General features: G+C 61.5%; 1 protein-coding gene across 1 annotated transcript in view; it reads left to right on the top strand.

Moving 5' to 3' along the window:
• Positions 1–16,104, top strand: part of TSNARE1 (t-SNARE domain containing 1) — an 87,719-nt gene that overhangs the window by 31,957 nt on the left and 39,658 nt on the right. The window contains 5 exon segments of the mRNA XM_059395265.1: positions 4,243–4,392; positions 5,402–5,860; positions 5,863–5,895; positions 14,921–14,998; positions 15,714–15,783. Coding sequence (XP_059251248.1) covers positions 4,243–4,392; positions 5,402–5,860; positions 5,863–5,895; positions 14,921–14,998; positions 15,714–15,783 — 790 coding nt within the window.

The raw sequence follows: 16,104 nt of genomic DNA, 5'->3' as shown, positions 1-16,104 counted from the left end.
GCTTAGTCCAGAGATTTTGATTTTTAAATGCCTTGTTTTCAAACTTCCTAAATATGGACAGTTTCCAACACGGGGAAGCAGACGTGAGGAGGCAGCGGTCCCCAGTGCTGCCCCCTCTACCTCATCCAGAGTCTGCAGTGGCCGGTCCGGCTGCTGTGACCTCAGGCAACCATCGTGTCATTCCGTGGCAAGTCCCAGATGCAGCACGCCTCCCCTCGACCCGTGCCCGTGCCTCTGCAGTGGGGGGGGGGGGCTCCGTGTGCACATAACCAGAGCATCCCACGCACCCGGGCATCTCTGAGGGCTTGGCGGCTCCGTGGTGCATGGCAGGGCCGTGGAAGACCCGCGGGCAGCAGTCGACTGACCGGCCCTTCAAGTCTTTCTGACTCTCGAGATTTGCCTCCAGTGTTTTGACGTTTGTTTCTCTTTCTGTAGAAGTTAATTTCTGGAAGGAACCACGGTTTTCCTGGGGAGTGTCATTGGTTTTTGTCTGCTGGCTTCATGTTGTGCTGTTTTGCTGCGCTCCTGTCGACTGTAAGAATTTGGGGACTCTCAGGTGTTGTGTTTGGACGGGGTCGTGTGTAAGTGGCAGCATTTCTTTCTTCCCCCAACGTGCCCGTTCTCTCCACCTTTCCGAGCTGCCCCGAGCCTCTGTGACGCTGGGCGACGTGCTCCTGTCCCGCGTGGCATCTGGAAGAATGGGACTGCATGGTCCTGAAGTGTTTCTGGGGTTTTGCTCAGAAACCATCCAGGCTCATAAAACCGCGCTTCCCTCGCGGCGTGCTGTTGGACCAGCACTTCTCCCGTCATCCGCACCGTCCGGCTCTCCGTTTCTTCTTGGGTCAGTTTTGCTAAACTGCGTTTTCTGAGACACGTCTGCTTCACTAAAATGCGCGGATTTAGAGAACTTGACTGTGGACAGTAGCCGCTGGTGTCGACGGGGCAGCGCTGCGGTGTGGCCGCGGGCCCGGCCGGGCTCTGCCTGCCTCTCTCCGCGGCTCCTGCCAGAGCACGGGCGGTCGCGAAGGCCGAGGGCTGCACACGGCCCGCCGTTGTGGTGCCGCTGTTTTGTAACGGTCCCGGTATCCGCATCACACCCTCCGTTTTATTTCTCAAAGGGAAATTTGTACTTTCCCTATTTCCTTTTTTTATGATCAGTGTTGACTGAGGCTTGGCCGTTACAGTCTCCCCAAGAGCTGACTCTGGGATCGTCTACTGCGGGTCGCTCTCCGCTCGCACTTGTATCGTCTTCCTTCTGTCTTTGAGTTGAAGCTGTTTTATTTTTCTGACTCCTAAGTTGGATGTTTATCTTACGTCATTCATCTTCAGTTTTTGTTCTTTTGTAGTAAAAACTCTTGAGGTTGTGAGTGTGCGGGTGGTCACTGGTAGCTGTCAGACCTTCAGGGGTGTGCAGTGCTTTTAAATTAAGGTTCGGTTGTGTTTTCTTATTTGCATTATGATCTGTTCTCTGACTCAGGAATTGTTTTTTTTTTATTTATTTATTTTACTGTTTTTTCCCCCCTCGGATTTATTTAGAACCATAGTTCATTGTTTCTAACCGTTTTTTTTTTTTTTCCTAGTTGTTTCTTAAAAACGAGGTCTACTTAATTGCATTTTCGTCAGGAAAGGACCTACGTGGTCCTGATTTGTTGACCGTTGTCAAGGCCCAGCTGTTGCTGGCACCCCACCCTCTCCTCTGCGTGGGGACGCGGGAAGGCTCTCATGGTTGGGCTGGTGCTCCAGGCAGGACGCTGGGGCCAGGCGGAGACCCCCGTCTGCCGCTGCCATCACTCGGGACCTGCCGTGTGCCAAGCACCGCGGGGTACACGCGAGCCTGCAGGTGATTACGTGGAGCTTGGGGTGATCCCTTGTGGTAGGATCACGGCAAAAACCGGCAAAAAGCCAACTGGTAGATTACTAACACATAAAGAACTCACATAAATCAAAGGAAACCTTAAAAATATTCCTCCAAATGGGCCAGCCCTGTGAAGAGATAGGAAAGCCGACTGAGCCTACCCACTGCCCAGACAGACGGACTTGAAGGTGGCCGTGTGCCCGCGGAGCCGGTTTGCTCTGGAGGAGAGGGCGCAGGGGTCGGCTGCTCCCGGACCCCTTCGCCGCCCCTTCCCGGGCCGTGCCCTGCTTCCTCCTGCGCCACTAGGATATCATCAAGGCAGCGTGGGCCGAGAACGCGGGCGTGCGGTCACCACTGTGCTGAGGGAAGTGGCTGTGACGTGGGCGTCAGCTGGAGCTGCAGAAGGTCGCTGGGGTCGGGACACGGAGACAGGTGCGCGGAACGGAGGGAGGGGAAGCTGTGTCTGTGGTCTTCTGCCTGTGCGAGACCCCGCCCCGCGGTCAGTGTCCACCTCTGCAAACGGTCTTTATCGTTTCTTTCTAACTGTCTGTTGGACCTTCCCCCGTAACTGTGTCTCTTCTAATAATCAGGAGTGTTGACTTAGCCCCCCACCCCAAAGTTTAAGGGTCATGGGATTCTGGAGGGGGGCCCGGCCGGGCCCCTTCACAGGTGTCTGGACCACATGGGGTAACCAGGAGGAGGTGGGCGGGGCCTGGGCTTCCGTGACCGGATGCCAGCACGGGGACGTCATCACATGGTGATGTGGGCAGTGACGTGGCCACCGCCAGCTGGTCCCCTTTCTCTCTGCTCCCCACAGGAGGGGCTCTGGGGGCTCCGAAGCAGATGGTGACCCTGGTCACCAGGTGCCCGGACAGCTGTGCCTCTTCTCACACTGGTCTAGGCACGTTCCCGGGCCTGCAGGAGAGCCTGGCGGCGGCTGTCTGTGGGGAGGACCCATCCCACAGGCTCCCCACCAAGCCCTTCGGGAAGAGGGCAAGTGACAGTGATTTGGGCAAGTGATTTGCTCTGATTTGCCCTGTTGGGAGATGGTTCCTGTCCTGAAAGCTCATGGTCAGACCCTCAGACCCACGGAGACATCTGGACATAGGGCCTCGGCCATGGCCTCTCTCTCCCGGACTGTGACTGTCCAGGTCTGTGCCTGCCTCCCTGGATGTCTAGAAGAGTTCTTGTCGTCGGAGTCAGAAACCCACTCTGCTGTGGTTGGCTGTGTGGGGACCTCCCTCCCCAATAAGGTGACTGGCCGCCCTGCCCTTCCTTCTCCCCCAGGTTTGGCCGGGAGCCCCGTGGACCGCCTGTGCACTTTGAGTCCCTGTTGTCTGCAGGCAGAGGATGGCCAAGGTGGCGTTTTGAGGCCTCTCCCACCCCACTTGGGGTGCAGGGGGATCCCTTGGGGCAGTCCTTCTGTCCCTGTCGTGCATGAGCTGCACGGGTGTTCTTTGCTCTCCGTTCTCTTGGGAGATGCGAGTCCAGGGTCTTTTCCGAGAAGCACTGCCTCGGGAGCTGGGTGCTGAGGCTGGCCGGGACAGGCCATGTCCCTTGGGCTCCAGGGCAGCTGTGGGTGTGCTCGGACAGCCCAGCTGTGACCTCCTAGAGCTCACTCTGCAGAAACTGCCCTTCAGAGAGCTCCAGAGCAGACAAGGTCACAGAGATGGCCTTGGGGCCACGGGCCGAGAGGCTCGTCTCCCAGAGGTGGTGAGATGTTTTCATGAGGTGTGTCTTATGGTTGAGGAATTCTGGCAGAACAGGTCTAGGACGTGTTTCTGAATCAATGAGAATGTCCTTGGGGTCCGACCCTGTGCGGGCTGTTTGGGGGTGCGTGTGGGGAGGAGGCCGCCCGGTGCTGGCCCTGCCCCTCAGCCCTGCAGTCGAGCTCCAGGAAGGACGAGTGTTGGTTTGTACTTTCACTCACTGTGCCCTGGAACCGGGTTTTATGAACGGGATGGTGCCGTGCTGATTTCACGTCGTCGCCAAAACCCCGACGTCCTCACCCCCCCGGTTTTGTATGTTTTTTGTCGCTGACAGGTGACACCGTGGAAGGCTTGGTCTGGTCTGCGGGCCACACCTGCAGCCCTGCTCTCGGGGATTTTGACCTTGTCTGGGCTTTTAAGAATGATCATGGTTTCGAGATTGGGAACATGTCAAGTCCTGGATTTGCCGCTGGTCTTCAGCCAAAGCGGCTGTTGCACAAGGTGTGGCCATCTGGGAGGGTTTCTTGGAAGACGCTGGCCTGAGTGGAGCTTCTCGCCGTGGATGCTTGGAGGGCTCAGGGCACCTGCTGTCCCGTGTGGGGCCTTGCTTTGCCAGCAGCACCCTGAGCTGCTCTGAGGGCGGCGGGGTGTAACTGTGATGTCCCCTGCTGTCTGTAGAGTGTGCTAAATGTTGGACCGAGTACGGGATCCGCCATTTCCCCTGCCCGTCGCCAGAGAGCAGCCCGCAGGACCCCTGTGTGGGCAAGGATGGGGAAGGTGATCTGGGGTCGGCGGGCGCGCCCAGAGACCCAAGGGCCAGGAAGCGAGGTACTTCCACGTGGGTGCTGGGTCTGGGGGGGCCTGGGAAAGACCACCCGGAGACGCCAGGTGCGGGGCGGGGGCTGGGTGTGTCCGCTGGAGGGGCACAGGCATGTGGAGTAGGGAGCAAGGTGCAGCACGGATTCTGGGTGGCCCGCCCCTCACCCCCACTCACCTTCCCCTCCCCCAAGGATGGCAGATGGTGTGATGCGGCTGGGTCAGTGGTGTGAGGGCCGTCGTGTGATGGCTGGTGCTTGTAAGGGCCCCTGGGCTCCAGGGAGGAGGCTCAGCCTGTGGGGCGAGTTCACGCGGCCCCTTCACTCCAGAGCCCGGCTGCTGCTTGTAGGGGGAGGAGGGGAGGGCGCGTCAGGGTCCTTGAGATGTGCATTAGGGAGGGGAGGATGTGTGGGCCTCTGAGGAGGTGGTCTTTCAGTTGATAGGGGCCTGGGGGAGACAGGTTGCCCTCTGAGTGCTCCCCAGGAGCTCACATGTCCCTCTGTCCTCAGGGTCTCTCAGTGTCGGGGGCTCCCTCTTTCCTTGCAACTGGGAGACGCTTGGTCTCATGCGGGCTGCCTCTTCTGCTTTTATAGAGGGTCCCCCTGCCCCCTGGCAAGCACAGGCTGGCTGCTGACGAGGCCCCCCCAGTGGGTAAAGACCTGCAGGCTGGGTGCTCTGTGTCTGCCCAGCCCAGGGACCCCCAGGAGCGCAGGAGAGGGGGGCTGTGGGGGCACAGAGGGAGTGGAGGCCGCGGCCACGGTGACCCGCCTGCCCTTCTGCTGCCGCCGTCCACTTGCTGTGCGCTCATGGCTCGGCAGGAAGGTGGATGGTTTCCGAGGCAGTCTCAGGGCTGGGACTCAGACCCGGGCCTCTGGACACCCCGCAGGGAGGGGGTGGTGCTGGGTGCAGAGAGCCGTGCCTGAAGCCGAAGCCACAGAGGAGGAGGTGGCGCCCTGGGAGCCACGGCCGCCACCCCCACCAGCCCCTGGCCTTAAACACCCACCTTTTGGTGCCTTTCCAGGGCCAGGGGTCACCCCTGACGGCAGTGGGACGCCGGAGCTGCCCTCACCACCCACGGCTGGCCCGAGGAAGGACTCCGCCGGCAGCATCCACAGCCGGCTGGCGGGGCCCAGTGCCGCGCGGGCTAAGAAGAGGAAGCCCAACTTCTGCCCGCAGGAGACGGAGGTCCTGGTGTCCAAGGTCAGCAAACACCACCAGCTGCTGTTCGGCTCGGGGCTGCTGAAGGCCGGGCCGGCCCGCCGGTACCGCGTGTGGAGCCGCATCCTGCTGGCCGTGAACGCGCTGGGCTATTGCCGCCGCGACCTCGTGGACCTCAAGCACAAGTGGCGGGACCTGCGCGCTGTCGTGCGGCGCAAGCTGGCTGACCTCCGGCGTGCGGCCGTCGGCCCTGGGGGGCCCCAGGCCCTGGCCCTCACACCCGTGGAGCAGGCGGTGGCCAAGACCTTCTCCTGCCAGGCCTGTGCCCTGAGGGCTTCTGCCCGGAGCCGCCCCGAGGTGAGTCCCTTGGCCGCGCGGGCCAGCGGGCAGGAAGCAGAGACCCGCCGTGGCTGCTCCACGTCCCTCCCCCCGGGGGCTTCCCGCCGCCGCTCTTGGGCGGTTCCTGCTCCTTCGCGCCCGCACTTGTGTGGCACTCGCGTGGCCGCGCGGGGACATTGAGGCGTGGCGGCTGCGCTTGCCTCCCCGGGGCTTTGCCTCTGCCCGCTTGCGCCTAGCTGTGGGGTGGGGACCTGGGCGTCCACAAGACGCGGATGTCTGCTTCCTGCCTCTGCGCTGGCACCTACGGGAAGGAACGCGTTTTCTCGTGCGCTCCCACTACGCGCTCACACCCGAGCTACGAGCTTTCCAAGGCCCGGGTTCCTCCGCCTTGTCCTCCAGGCCCTGATGTTTGTCGCCTCTGCCCCGCTCCAGCCCGGCTCCCACCGTCCGCTGAGTGAGTGACCGGGTGGCAGAGCTGTGGTCTGGAGGGCCGGGCTCTGTTGCCGGCTTAACCTGCAGGACAGGCCTCTGTCCAGGCTGGGCCAGCCCTGCCGTGTCAGGACGGGTGGCTGGGGGGCAGGTCGCCTGGAGCCCGTGAGGTTCTTCCGTGGCTGTTTTCCAGGGAGAGTTTCTCTGTGGGCTGTGACTTCTCGTCCGGCACGGTGGGTCAGGGGGGCCGATGGGCATCAGCCCAGTGTCCGAGAGCCCAGCGGGCTGGGTCCCAGACAGGCCTGCCACATGGACATGCGCAGTCCCTGTGGGGCCCACGGGGCACAGAGACGCGTGGAGGCAGCTGCAGCCACGGGCAGGGAGCGGGGAGCGTGGAGGCTGAGCCCAGATTCCGGCAGTTGGGGCCGGGAGGGAGGCGGGCCTGTCCTTTGTGCGTGCTTGCTCCGTCGTAGGTGGGCGGTAGGTTCTGAGGACCGCTTCTCCGTCCTCACCTGGTCTTTGACTTTGAACCGGGGCTGGAAAATACACCTGGGGCGTCAAGAACAAAGCAGGAGCAAGCCCCCAGCTCCTGGCTCGCACGGCTTTGCAGTTGCTTTCCAGACGTTTCCTGCTCAGGAGGCCCTGGAGGGTCAGCCCGTCCTCGCAGGGGGAGCGGCCGTTGACTGTAGTTTCGGGGGCTGTTGAGCGCCGTGGGGTGCTGCCCTGTTACGGGCCCCGGCGCGTGCGCTGCTGCTCCCTGGGGTCCCTGCAGCCCGCCCACACGTGGATCTGGCCCCACTCCCCCAGGCAGCAGCGCCTGTGCACTGGGGTGCCGGGGCGCTGCGGTGCTGGGTTTCGCCCAGGCCTGTCCGCCCTGCAGCTGAGAGGTCCCCTGGCTTCCCTGGCTCATCCTACGTCCGCGGCTCTGTATTGCACTTGGCCTTCTTCTGCCCAGCCCGAGCTGACGCCAGCCGTTTGTCACACCCGGGAGCCGCTGCGGAGGAGCAGAGCCTGCTGTCCGCTTGGCGCATGCCTCAGGGCAGGTGGGGGCAGTGTTGGGTTCCAAGGGGGTCTCTGTGCTCCTACCCCCTCCTCCAGTATCACTGGTGGGGCTGCTGCGGCAGCTGCCTGGGGGCCCGGGAGAGGACGGGCAGGGGCTGGAGCTGGAGCTGACGCGCGGCCGGGCCCCTTGGTGGCTGCAAGGCTTTGGCAAGTGTGCGTCGGCGGCCTCAGGTCCCCTTCGTGCCGCGGGCAGATCGCGCTGCGCACCTGCCAGAGATGCCACCGGGGCAGGAACCCTGAGTTGGTGGTTCAGCCGCGTCCCATCATTTCTGCCCACAGTAGAAGCAGAGGGCGGGGAGGAGGACTCCCGAGAAAAGCCGGAGAAGTTCTGCCGATTTTCCTTTTTTTATTTTACTTTATCCGCGCCGCGTGGGGCCTGGGACCCGGCTTCACGGGGAGGAGCTCGTGAGCCTGCGGCGCGTCCGCATGTGAGGCGTGCCCCGAGCGCACCCCTACCGGGTCCCCCCGCTACCAGTTCCCCAGGGGCGGACTTTGGCGAGGGGCCCCCTCCCTTTGCCTGCCCCGGCCCAGGGCAGCTGCTGGCGTGCTTTGTGCCGCCACGGGGTGGGCCTCTTGGACCCGCGGCACATGGACTCCAGGGTTGGGGTCCTGTGGCGTGACCTCTCGTCGCTCAGGACTGGGCATCCCAGTTCGTGTCCCGTCACCTTGATGCGCAGTTCCGTGCTTGGCGGCTTGTGGCTGACTGAAGGTCCACAATCGCTCTCCTCTGCCGCGGCAGACGCGGTCACCGTTTTGGGGGGCTGGGCAGACAACGCTTCCCCGTCTCCGAAACCACCAGACTGGTCTCCGCAGTGCTGTCTTGCTCCGTCCCCACGGCAGCCCCACGAGCTCCTGCCGTGGGTGTGACTTTGGCCGGTGCCCGGCGGTGCGGGTAGGGGTGTCCCTCCAGCAGCAGCCCGCCCGTCCCTGGTGGGGACGCCCCTGTGCTCGTGGGCCGTGCGTGCATTTCCCCTGCGGTGGTCGGCGCTCGCCTCGGGCTCGGGCCTGCTCCGCCTGTCCTGGTTCCTGGGTTCCGGGGTCGTGGGACAGCAGCTGCGTTGAAGACCGTCCGCGGGCTCTGTGCTGCCTCTGCTTTCCTTGATGGTCTTTTTGAAGCTTTTTAGGTTTTGATGTTATCAGTGTTTTCTTCTGGGCTTTCTGCTCCTTGTACCGCACCTACAAAGTTCTCACCTGCTCCAAAGTCCCAGGAGTATTGTTTTTTGAAGGTTTTTTTTTTTTTTTTTTTTAGGCTTTTTTTTTTTTTTTTGGGGGGGGGAGGGGCGCGGGGGGGGGGGGGGGCTGAGGAAGAAGCAGCCTCCGGCTGAGCTGGGAGCCCGACGCGGGGCTCGCTCCCGGGACCCCGAGGTCACGAGCCGAGCTAAAGGCAGACAGACGCTTGACCGACTGAGCCACCCGGGGGCCCTGTGTTTTGAAGTTTTAGCTTTTGTGTCTGACTGATGCGTGCAGAGTTGATTGTGAGTTTTGTTGCTTTGGGACTGGGGATCGGTGGACATCCAGCTGTCGGCGGCCGTTGCTTGAAGAGACTGAGTCACCTTGACACGTCACAACGCCACCCGGAGGTCGTCCTGTTCCTGGCGATCTGGGTCCCTGCTTCTCGCAATGCCAGGCCCCGTGCCTATCGGTAACTGCAGAGCAGGTCTTGAGGCAGGCAGGGAATGGGTTTCTCCGCCTCTGTTTTCTGAGAGAATTTGTGTAGAATTGATGCTATTCTTCCCTGAGCTCTCCGGCAGATCTCACCGGGGAGGCCTCTGAGCTGGGATTTTCATTGTGGCAAGATCGGAAACTCCAGTTTCTTCAGCGTCACAGCGTCACGTGATTGCTACAGTGTCACCGTGTCACGTGTCGTGTGTCACACACAGCGTCGTGCGTTAGTGTCCCGTATCGCGTGTCGTGTGTCGCAGTGTCGCGTGTTACGTGCTGCGTGTTACGCGTTCGGTGCTACGTGTTCGGTGCTGCCCGGCCTTCTGCCGCGTCTCATAAGACCTTTGGTCATGGGTGCTTTCACGGAACCTGCCCACTGCGTCCAGGCTGTGGCGCTCGCTGCGGGCTCTCGTCCGCGGGACTCCCCGCGCGGTGCTGGCGTGCTGTCCGGTCGGCACGGAGGCTGCCTCTCCCACTGCTGACATTTCTAATTGTGTTTTCTCTGTTTCGTACTGGACTGGTCCGACTGCACGTCTATCAATTTTATGGATTGTTTCAAAGGACCAGATTTCGATTTCGTCAATCTTCTCTGTTTATCCAACGTTGAGTTAATTGATTTTTGCTCATCTTTGTTATTTCCTTCCTTTTCCTCGCTCTGGGGTTAACGAGCTCCTGCTGCATCGTTGACTGGAGCCTTTTTTCCCGAACGTGAGTGTTTTTTGCTGTAAGTTTTCCTCTGTGCGTTGCTTCACTTAAACAGTTTTGCACATACTATGTTTTCGTTCATTCATTTGAAATATTTTCTGATTCCTTTGTAATTTTTTCTTTAATGAGTGGTTGTTCAAAAGCATGTTAAATTTTCAGATAAGTCTTTCTGTTCCCAGATGTCTGTCTGTCTGACTTCTAGTTTAATTCCGTGGTGCTTGGAGACTGTGTCGTGTGATGTCAGCCGCCGTATTTTCTGAAATACAGCGTATCCTGGTGTGTGTACCGCGCGTTTGACGAGAGTGTACCCGGCTTCTGTTGGGTGGGGCGTCCTATAAACGTCACTCGGGTCCAGTCGATCGACGGTGTTGCTCAGGTCTTGGTGTCCTCATGGATTTCCCGTCTGCTGCCCCGCTTGCTGCCCGCGGGGGAGGACTGTCCCTGGAACTGTGAATTTGTCTGTTCCTCCTTTCAGTCCTGTCCGTCTCTGCTTCAGACATTCTCACGCTGCGGTATGGGGACCGCGCCCGCCTGGGACTGGTGTGTCATCTTCACCAGCTGACCCCTTGTCGCCGTAAAACGTTCCTTTGTCTCTGCTCACGCGCGTGGCTCTGAATTCTCCATGCCGGCCTCGCCGGCCCAGCTTTCTCAGGGTCACGGCTTACGAAATGCGTTCTCCAGTCCCGCCTTCGGCTTACGTCTGGATGTCCGTATGAAGTGCTTTTCCTGAGCTCCGCGTCCGTGGGGTTTGCTCCGACCCTGTCTCACCACCCCCGCCTCGACCGGAGCGGCTGCCTTGGTGCCGTCCACGGGGGCTTTGCTGACGACGGGTTCCGTGGTCTGCGCCCTGCAGCGTGGCCGCACGTGGACTGCGCTCGGTCGCGCGCTTCAAGCCAGTGTGCGGCCGTCTTGGTGTTTGCTCTGCGATTGCCCTTTCTTCTTTCTCGCTTCGGTGGCGTTTTGGAGGAACTGCGTGTTTATTCCGTTTTGGCCCCCACTCGTGGCTCATCAGCGGTACCTGCCCGCTCTGTGTTTCAGTGGCCGCTTCGGAGTCTGGTGTCTGCTGAGCTGCTGCCTGTGTGTGCCCCCCGGTCCCGCTCGGTCACTGCGTGTGACGCGGGAGGCTCACGCGGCCGACCCCTGCCGCCCTTCGGAACGGCGTCTTGTTCCTGCCTCTACCTTAGTAATCCCTGCTCTCTGAGATCACCTCAAATGGGACGAGGTGTCGTTCCTTCGCCCTTACGCCCGCCTCCCACACTCCGGCTTCTCATGTACACGCTGTTTCCTTTTACTGTTTCTTCTGACCTGAGAGATTTTGTTTGACGCTTCCCGGGCTGCACGTCCGGCCGGGATGGAGTCTCTCGGCCTTTTTGTCTTAAAGAAGTCTTTCTTTTTCTTCTATGTTCGGAATATATTTCTGCTGGGTATAAAATTCTGGCTCAAAGATTTTTTTCCTTCTTTTGGCACTTTGCCCTGTCCCCGTGGCGTGTTTGGGCGAAGCGCTCCCCGTGTCCCCGTCGTGGCGGCGGGCATGCTCCTCCGGCCCCTTCGGAAGTGTCCTCGTCACCACGGTTTTGATGTCTCCTGTGGTTTTGACTACTGTGCCTTGGGCTCTGAACTTTTAATATTTATTCTGCTTGGGGCTTTATTAAATTCTTCATGGAACTCTCAGTTTTTAATTGTGTTAAATTTCGGTACTTTTGGTCCTTATTTCTTGAACTTCTCCCTGTTTGCTTGTTGCCTGCCTGTGGCTCCGCGGGCGCTGGGCTGCTGGGTGTTGCCCTCAGGTCCCCTGTGGCTCAGCCGACGTGCTGTCCTCGAACCCACTCCCCTGTGCCCTGCACGCTGTCTGCTGCCGACCCCATGCAGGGGAGGCGCACGGCGATGTCCTCCGTGGGGTCTTCAGAAGTGCCCCTGCGGCTTTTCCGTGTCTCCGGTCCCTCCTTGCCGGGTGGATGCGCCCGTGTCCTTCAGCACTGTTGCAGCCGGGAGGAGCGATTTTCTCCACTACTGGTGTTGTCTTTGTCATTTCTGCGTCTGATTCTCTGTTGGCCGATTTTTCTTACGGTTAAGGGCCCCGTATGTTCTCCTGCTGCTTCATGTGTCCTGGAAGTTCTAATTGTGAGTTTTGAGTGCTTTTGTGCTGGGTTTGGTTGTCTCACTTGAGGAGGATTAGATTTCGGTTCTGGGGCAGGGGACTTGTGGGTCACTGTGCTGTCTCTGGGCATTTCTGAAGTCGCCGTCACGCTGTGACTGACTTTACCCGCTGCTCCGGAGGTGCGGCCTGGGCGGTCACTGCCGGATGCCGCGGGGCCCAGAACTGCTGTCCTTCTCCTGGGAGACTTCCCTGACACACACCGACCGCGCTGGGGAAGGAGACGGCCTGCAGCTCCTTCGTAACCCCTGTGCCCTGCGCCCGAGGGGTGTCCTTCCCTGTGGAGGCACAGGACATGGCTTTGGCCGGAAGCCAGGGGACCGGGTCTGCCTCAGTCTCCCCTCTGTCTCCTCAGGCCCGTGGTCTGGCCTGGCTCAGGGAATGGGCGGGCGCTGCTCTCCTGGGGCGGTGCTGGAGCTTGTCCGGGATCAGAACGTCGCTTCCTGTCTTTCATGCAGTTTTAGCTGTTTTCGGGGCGCGGTGATCCCGGGCCCCGTTCCCTTATGACAGAAGCTGTGCTGCGTTGTGATTCTGGGAGAAGCCGGCTGATATTTTGGGGTCTTAATTTCTGGATCTCGTCGGCGGGCACGTACCTCTGAGCCGAGCGCCGCCCCGCGCTGCTGACCTGCGCCGATCGCAGCCACCTCTTTGCGCCCTCCCTTGCCTGGTTCTTCTCTGTGTTCCCCGTGCCGGGGGCCGGCCCCTTCCCACCCCAGCCACGCCTACGGGACATCTGGGCCCACGGGGCATGATGTCCTCCCTGTCCCTCCGCTCCTCAAGCTCAGCCTCCCGCAGCCCTGCCGCCTCTTCCCTGAGGCCCGGACCCTGTCCTCCGGCCCTCACCTGGCCGGGACCCTAGGCCTGCGTCAGTCCCCTGGCTGCATGCGGCGGCCCTGCTGCTGTCGCGCGGTCACCGTCTCGCTGCCTGCCCTGTCTGACGGGCGGGCCCCTGGCTGTGGGGGCTGGTGCACAGTCCCTGTGAGCCTATCCCCCCCCGCCCCAGCGGCCCCAGCAGTGTGTTTGGAGGCCGTAGGCCTCTGTCCCCTGTGCTGCCGTGTCCGTGTCAGAGGAAAGAGGTTAAGCCTCAGTCTCCCCGCACCACCACCAGGGGTCAAGAGGTCATGCTCTAGCCAAGGTCAGGGGTCATGCTCCATGAGATCCCAGCAGGGAAGAGGGGCGAGGGGCCTTCCCGGCCAGCAGCTTCCTTGTAAGAGCACAAGGGGAAACTGCTCTTGGACGCTCCCGCTCCAGGCTGAGGACTGTCCCACGGGCCCTCTTGGCTGCCGGGGAGTGTCCGAGCTGCGTGGCCGGGTGCGAGGACCGAGGGGAGCCCTTCCCACCACGCTTTCCGGGCGTGCGCACGGCATGTTCAGTACGCACAAACCCCCCTGGGGCTGGGGGCGTGGTGTCGGAGACTGCTAGCGCGCCCACGGCCGCTGCGCGGGCGGCCTCCCAGGCGGCTCGCAGGCCCCAGCTCCCTGCACCCCGGCCAGGAAGGGGCCATGCTGGTGGGCTGCATCTGGGTCCCCTGCGGAGACCCGTCAGCCATCGCCGTGGGGTGTGCTCTCCCCGCCCGCCTCTGCCCGTTCCTGGGCTACTTCCTTCTCCTCTCTGAGCTCAGCTGCTTTGGCCCCAGGTCCGAGACAGAATGTCTCAAAGCCTGTGTCATCTGTCATCTGGAGAGATGCGGAGCCCATGGCGTCAGGAGTAGACTGGGCTGGGTGGTCGCTGGCGAGCCCATGGTTGGGCTTTAGGTGGTGTCCAGAGGAAGACAGCTTCGAGAAGGGGGATGGGCAGCCTCTGCCCCGGTGTAATGGCTTCTGGAATCTTCACGCAGACTTGGAGGACAGGAAAGGCTTTCAGAGCCACACGCCTTCTCCTCTCATTTCGTACCGTGGCGAGGGAACCAGTGTAGCCTGAGTCCCTGCATGTGTCTGTCCCGTAGAAAAACTCCCACCAGCCTCGCCGCTGCACAGGCGAGGGCCTTGAGGCTGCTCAATCTGGGGTGGGGGTCCAGAGGCTACGGCGCCCCATTCCCAGCCAGGCCACCGCCCCCTCTCCCCGCCGACCCTTGTCATCACGGATAAGTCCCTGTCGATTGCCGGGAGACCTGCCCCAGTCTGCCCCATCCAGGCTGAGGTCCCAGCTTCCCTGTGGCTAGGGGTGGGCAGCATAGACACCCGTGTGAGTCCTTCCTCTCTGTGGCTCCGTCATGCAAAGAGCCCTGCCTGTTCTGTTGGTGGCCAGTGGCATCCTTTCCAGGTTCTGAGAATGAAGCCACCGTGAGCGTCTTACGGGCCTGTTAGTGTTTCTTTGTGTGAATCTCGGGGGGCCATGGCCGGACCACGGGGCAGGCGGGGCCTTGTCCTTTTTAAGGGAGGCAGACCTTGCCTTCGTGCCACAGTGTGTGGCCTGTGCCCCCAGGACTTGGTGGTGTCCACATTACGTTCGATAGAGTTTTTAAAATTGAGTTAAAACTTAAACTAGATGAAATTCACCGTCTTTAAACGTGCGCTTCAGTGGTTTTTAGTATCTCCAACGCCGTGTGCAGCCGTCACCATGAATCATCCAGAACCTTCTTTTATCCACGAAGAAACCGCATAGCCATTAGCCCCATCCCGTCCCGCCCAGCCCCCGGCTGCCGTGGATCTGGACACGGTTCCGGTGCGTGTGAGAGGTTCAGCTGTGTGGTGTGTCGTCGGCACGGCCCCTGCTTCAGCCTCCGTTGCCGGGCGTTGGGTTGTTTCCGTCCTGGGTCTCCTACGTGTGCAGTGACCTGACGCGCGTGTGCAGGAACTCCCGAGGGCCTGGGTTCTTGTTTCTCTCCAGTGCACCAGCACGGGGGCGCGGGGTCACTGGGGCCTCTCTGAGGGGCTGCCCCCTGCTTTCCTCCCTTTGCTGTGGCTTGTGTGCCCCAGGGTGGGTGTGGCATTCCATCCCCAGGCTCTAGGTGACCCCAGGCTGGGAGGGTGAGACCGTCCCGAGCAGGCAGCCCCGTGAACGCGCGTGCTCCCCTCTGCTCTCTCCTAGCTGCCCAGGTGGACCCAGGTGACCTCCAGGAGCTGTTCCAGCAGACGTCGGCCAGCGTCTTCCGAATCAACTCCCACGGTGAGTCTGTGCCGGGCCCGTCTCCCCACCAGCTGACCCAGCTGTCCCTTGACTCGGCCCTGCAGCCCAGGCCCTGTTGTTGGTCCTAGGAGAGTGCTGCAGTCTCAGGGCAGGGTGGGTGCAGCCCGTGTGTCCACTGCTCCCTGCAGTGTGGACCCGTCCTGTCCCCCTGGAGGGGGTGCCTCAGAGCCTCCCTCTGCCTGGTAGCATGGGCCGCCTCACAGCTCCCTGGGATCAGGAGTGAGAGTCCTAGCTCGCCCCATCCTTAGTTCCTGTAGACCTGGGAGATGGGGTGGCTCGCTGCCCCTGTGGGCAAGGGCTGGTGTTTGTCCCTGAACCCTGAGCTCTGGCAGGTCAGCAGGGGAGTGCTGACCGGGAGGGGAGAGAAGACCCCTCTCCAGACCTGGGGTGAGGCCCTCAGGGGCAGTTTCCTAGAGCTTGGAGACCATGGGCTGTACCTGAAGGGCGGGGGAGGACTGTGCCTGGGGGACCTCACGGGGGTATGACTGGCCAAGTGTGGGGCTGGGGCTGGGCTGTAGCACTGGCTGTCCTGGTTCTGTGCCCACGGTCACTGTGTGGTCTCTGTGGCCTTGGCCCCCATGTCCTGGGGCTCCCTGTCCTGCCTCTCCTGGGGGTGGGGGATGCAGCCCGGAGTCTGGGGATCACCTGGGTGGGGGTCCTTCTGCTCCTGATGCATGTTCCTTTCTCTGGGCAGTGACCTCCTTGGAGCAGAGTCTCCGGTCCCTGGGGACGCCGAATGACACGCAGGAGCTGAGGGAGAGCCTGTGAGTGTGACCGTGGGCATCAGCGTGCACAGGTGTGCCCTACACCCACTCGTAGGCCTGCCTGTCTGCAGACCAGCCCCACAACTGCTGGGGCCCCACGTCCACCCCACACGCCTAAGGGCCAGCCGAGCCTGTGCTTGGAGCTGGAGGCCGAGCTCACAGCAGCGTCCCCTCCATCCACGCGTGTGGAAGCCCGGCTGTGCCTGCCACACCTGTGCAGACACACCCGTGCATGCTGGCGTGTACTCAGTGGTGAAGCAGCTTCCACCTGTGTGCACAGACGTGTGTGTCACACAGCAGAGCTCACGGGCAGGCCCTACA

This window comes from Mustela nigripes, chromosome 3 (assembly GCF_022355385.1).
Source record: "Mustela nigripes isolate SB6536 chromosome 3, MUSNIG.SB6536, whole genome shotgun sequence".
NCBI classification, from domain to species: Eukaryota; Metazoa; Chordata; class Mammalia; order Carnivora; family Mustelidae; genus Mustela; species Mustela nigripes.
This window is presented reverse-complemented; position numbering and strand designations above follow the sequence as displayed.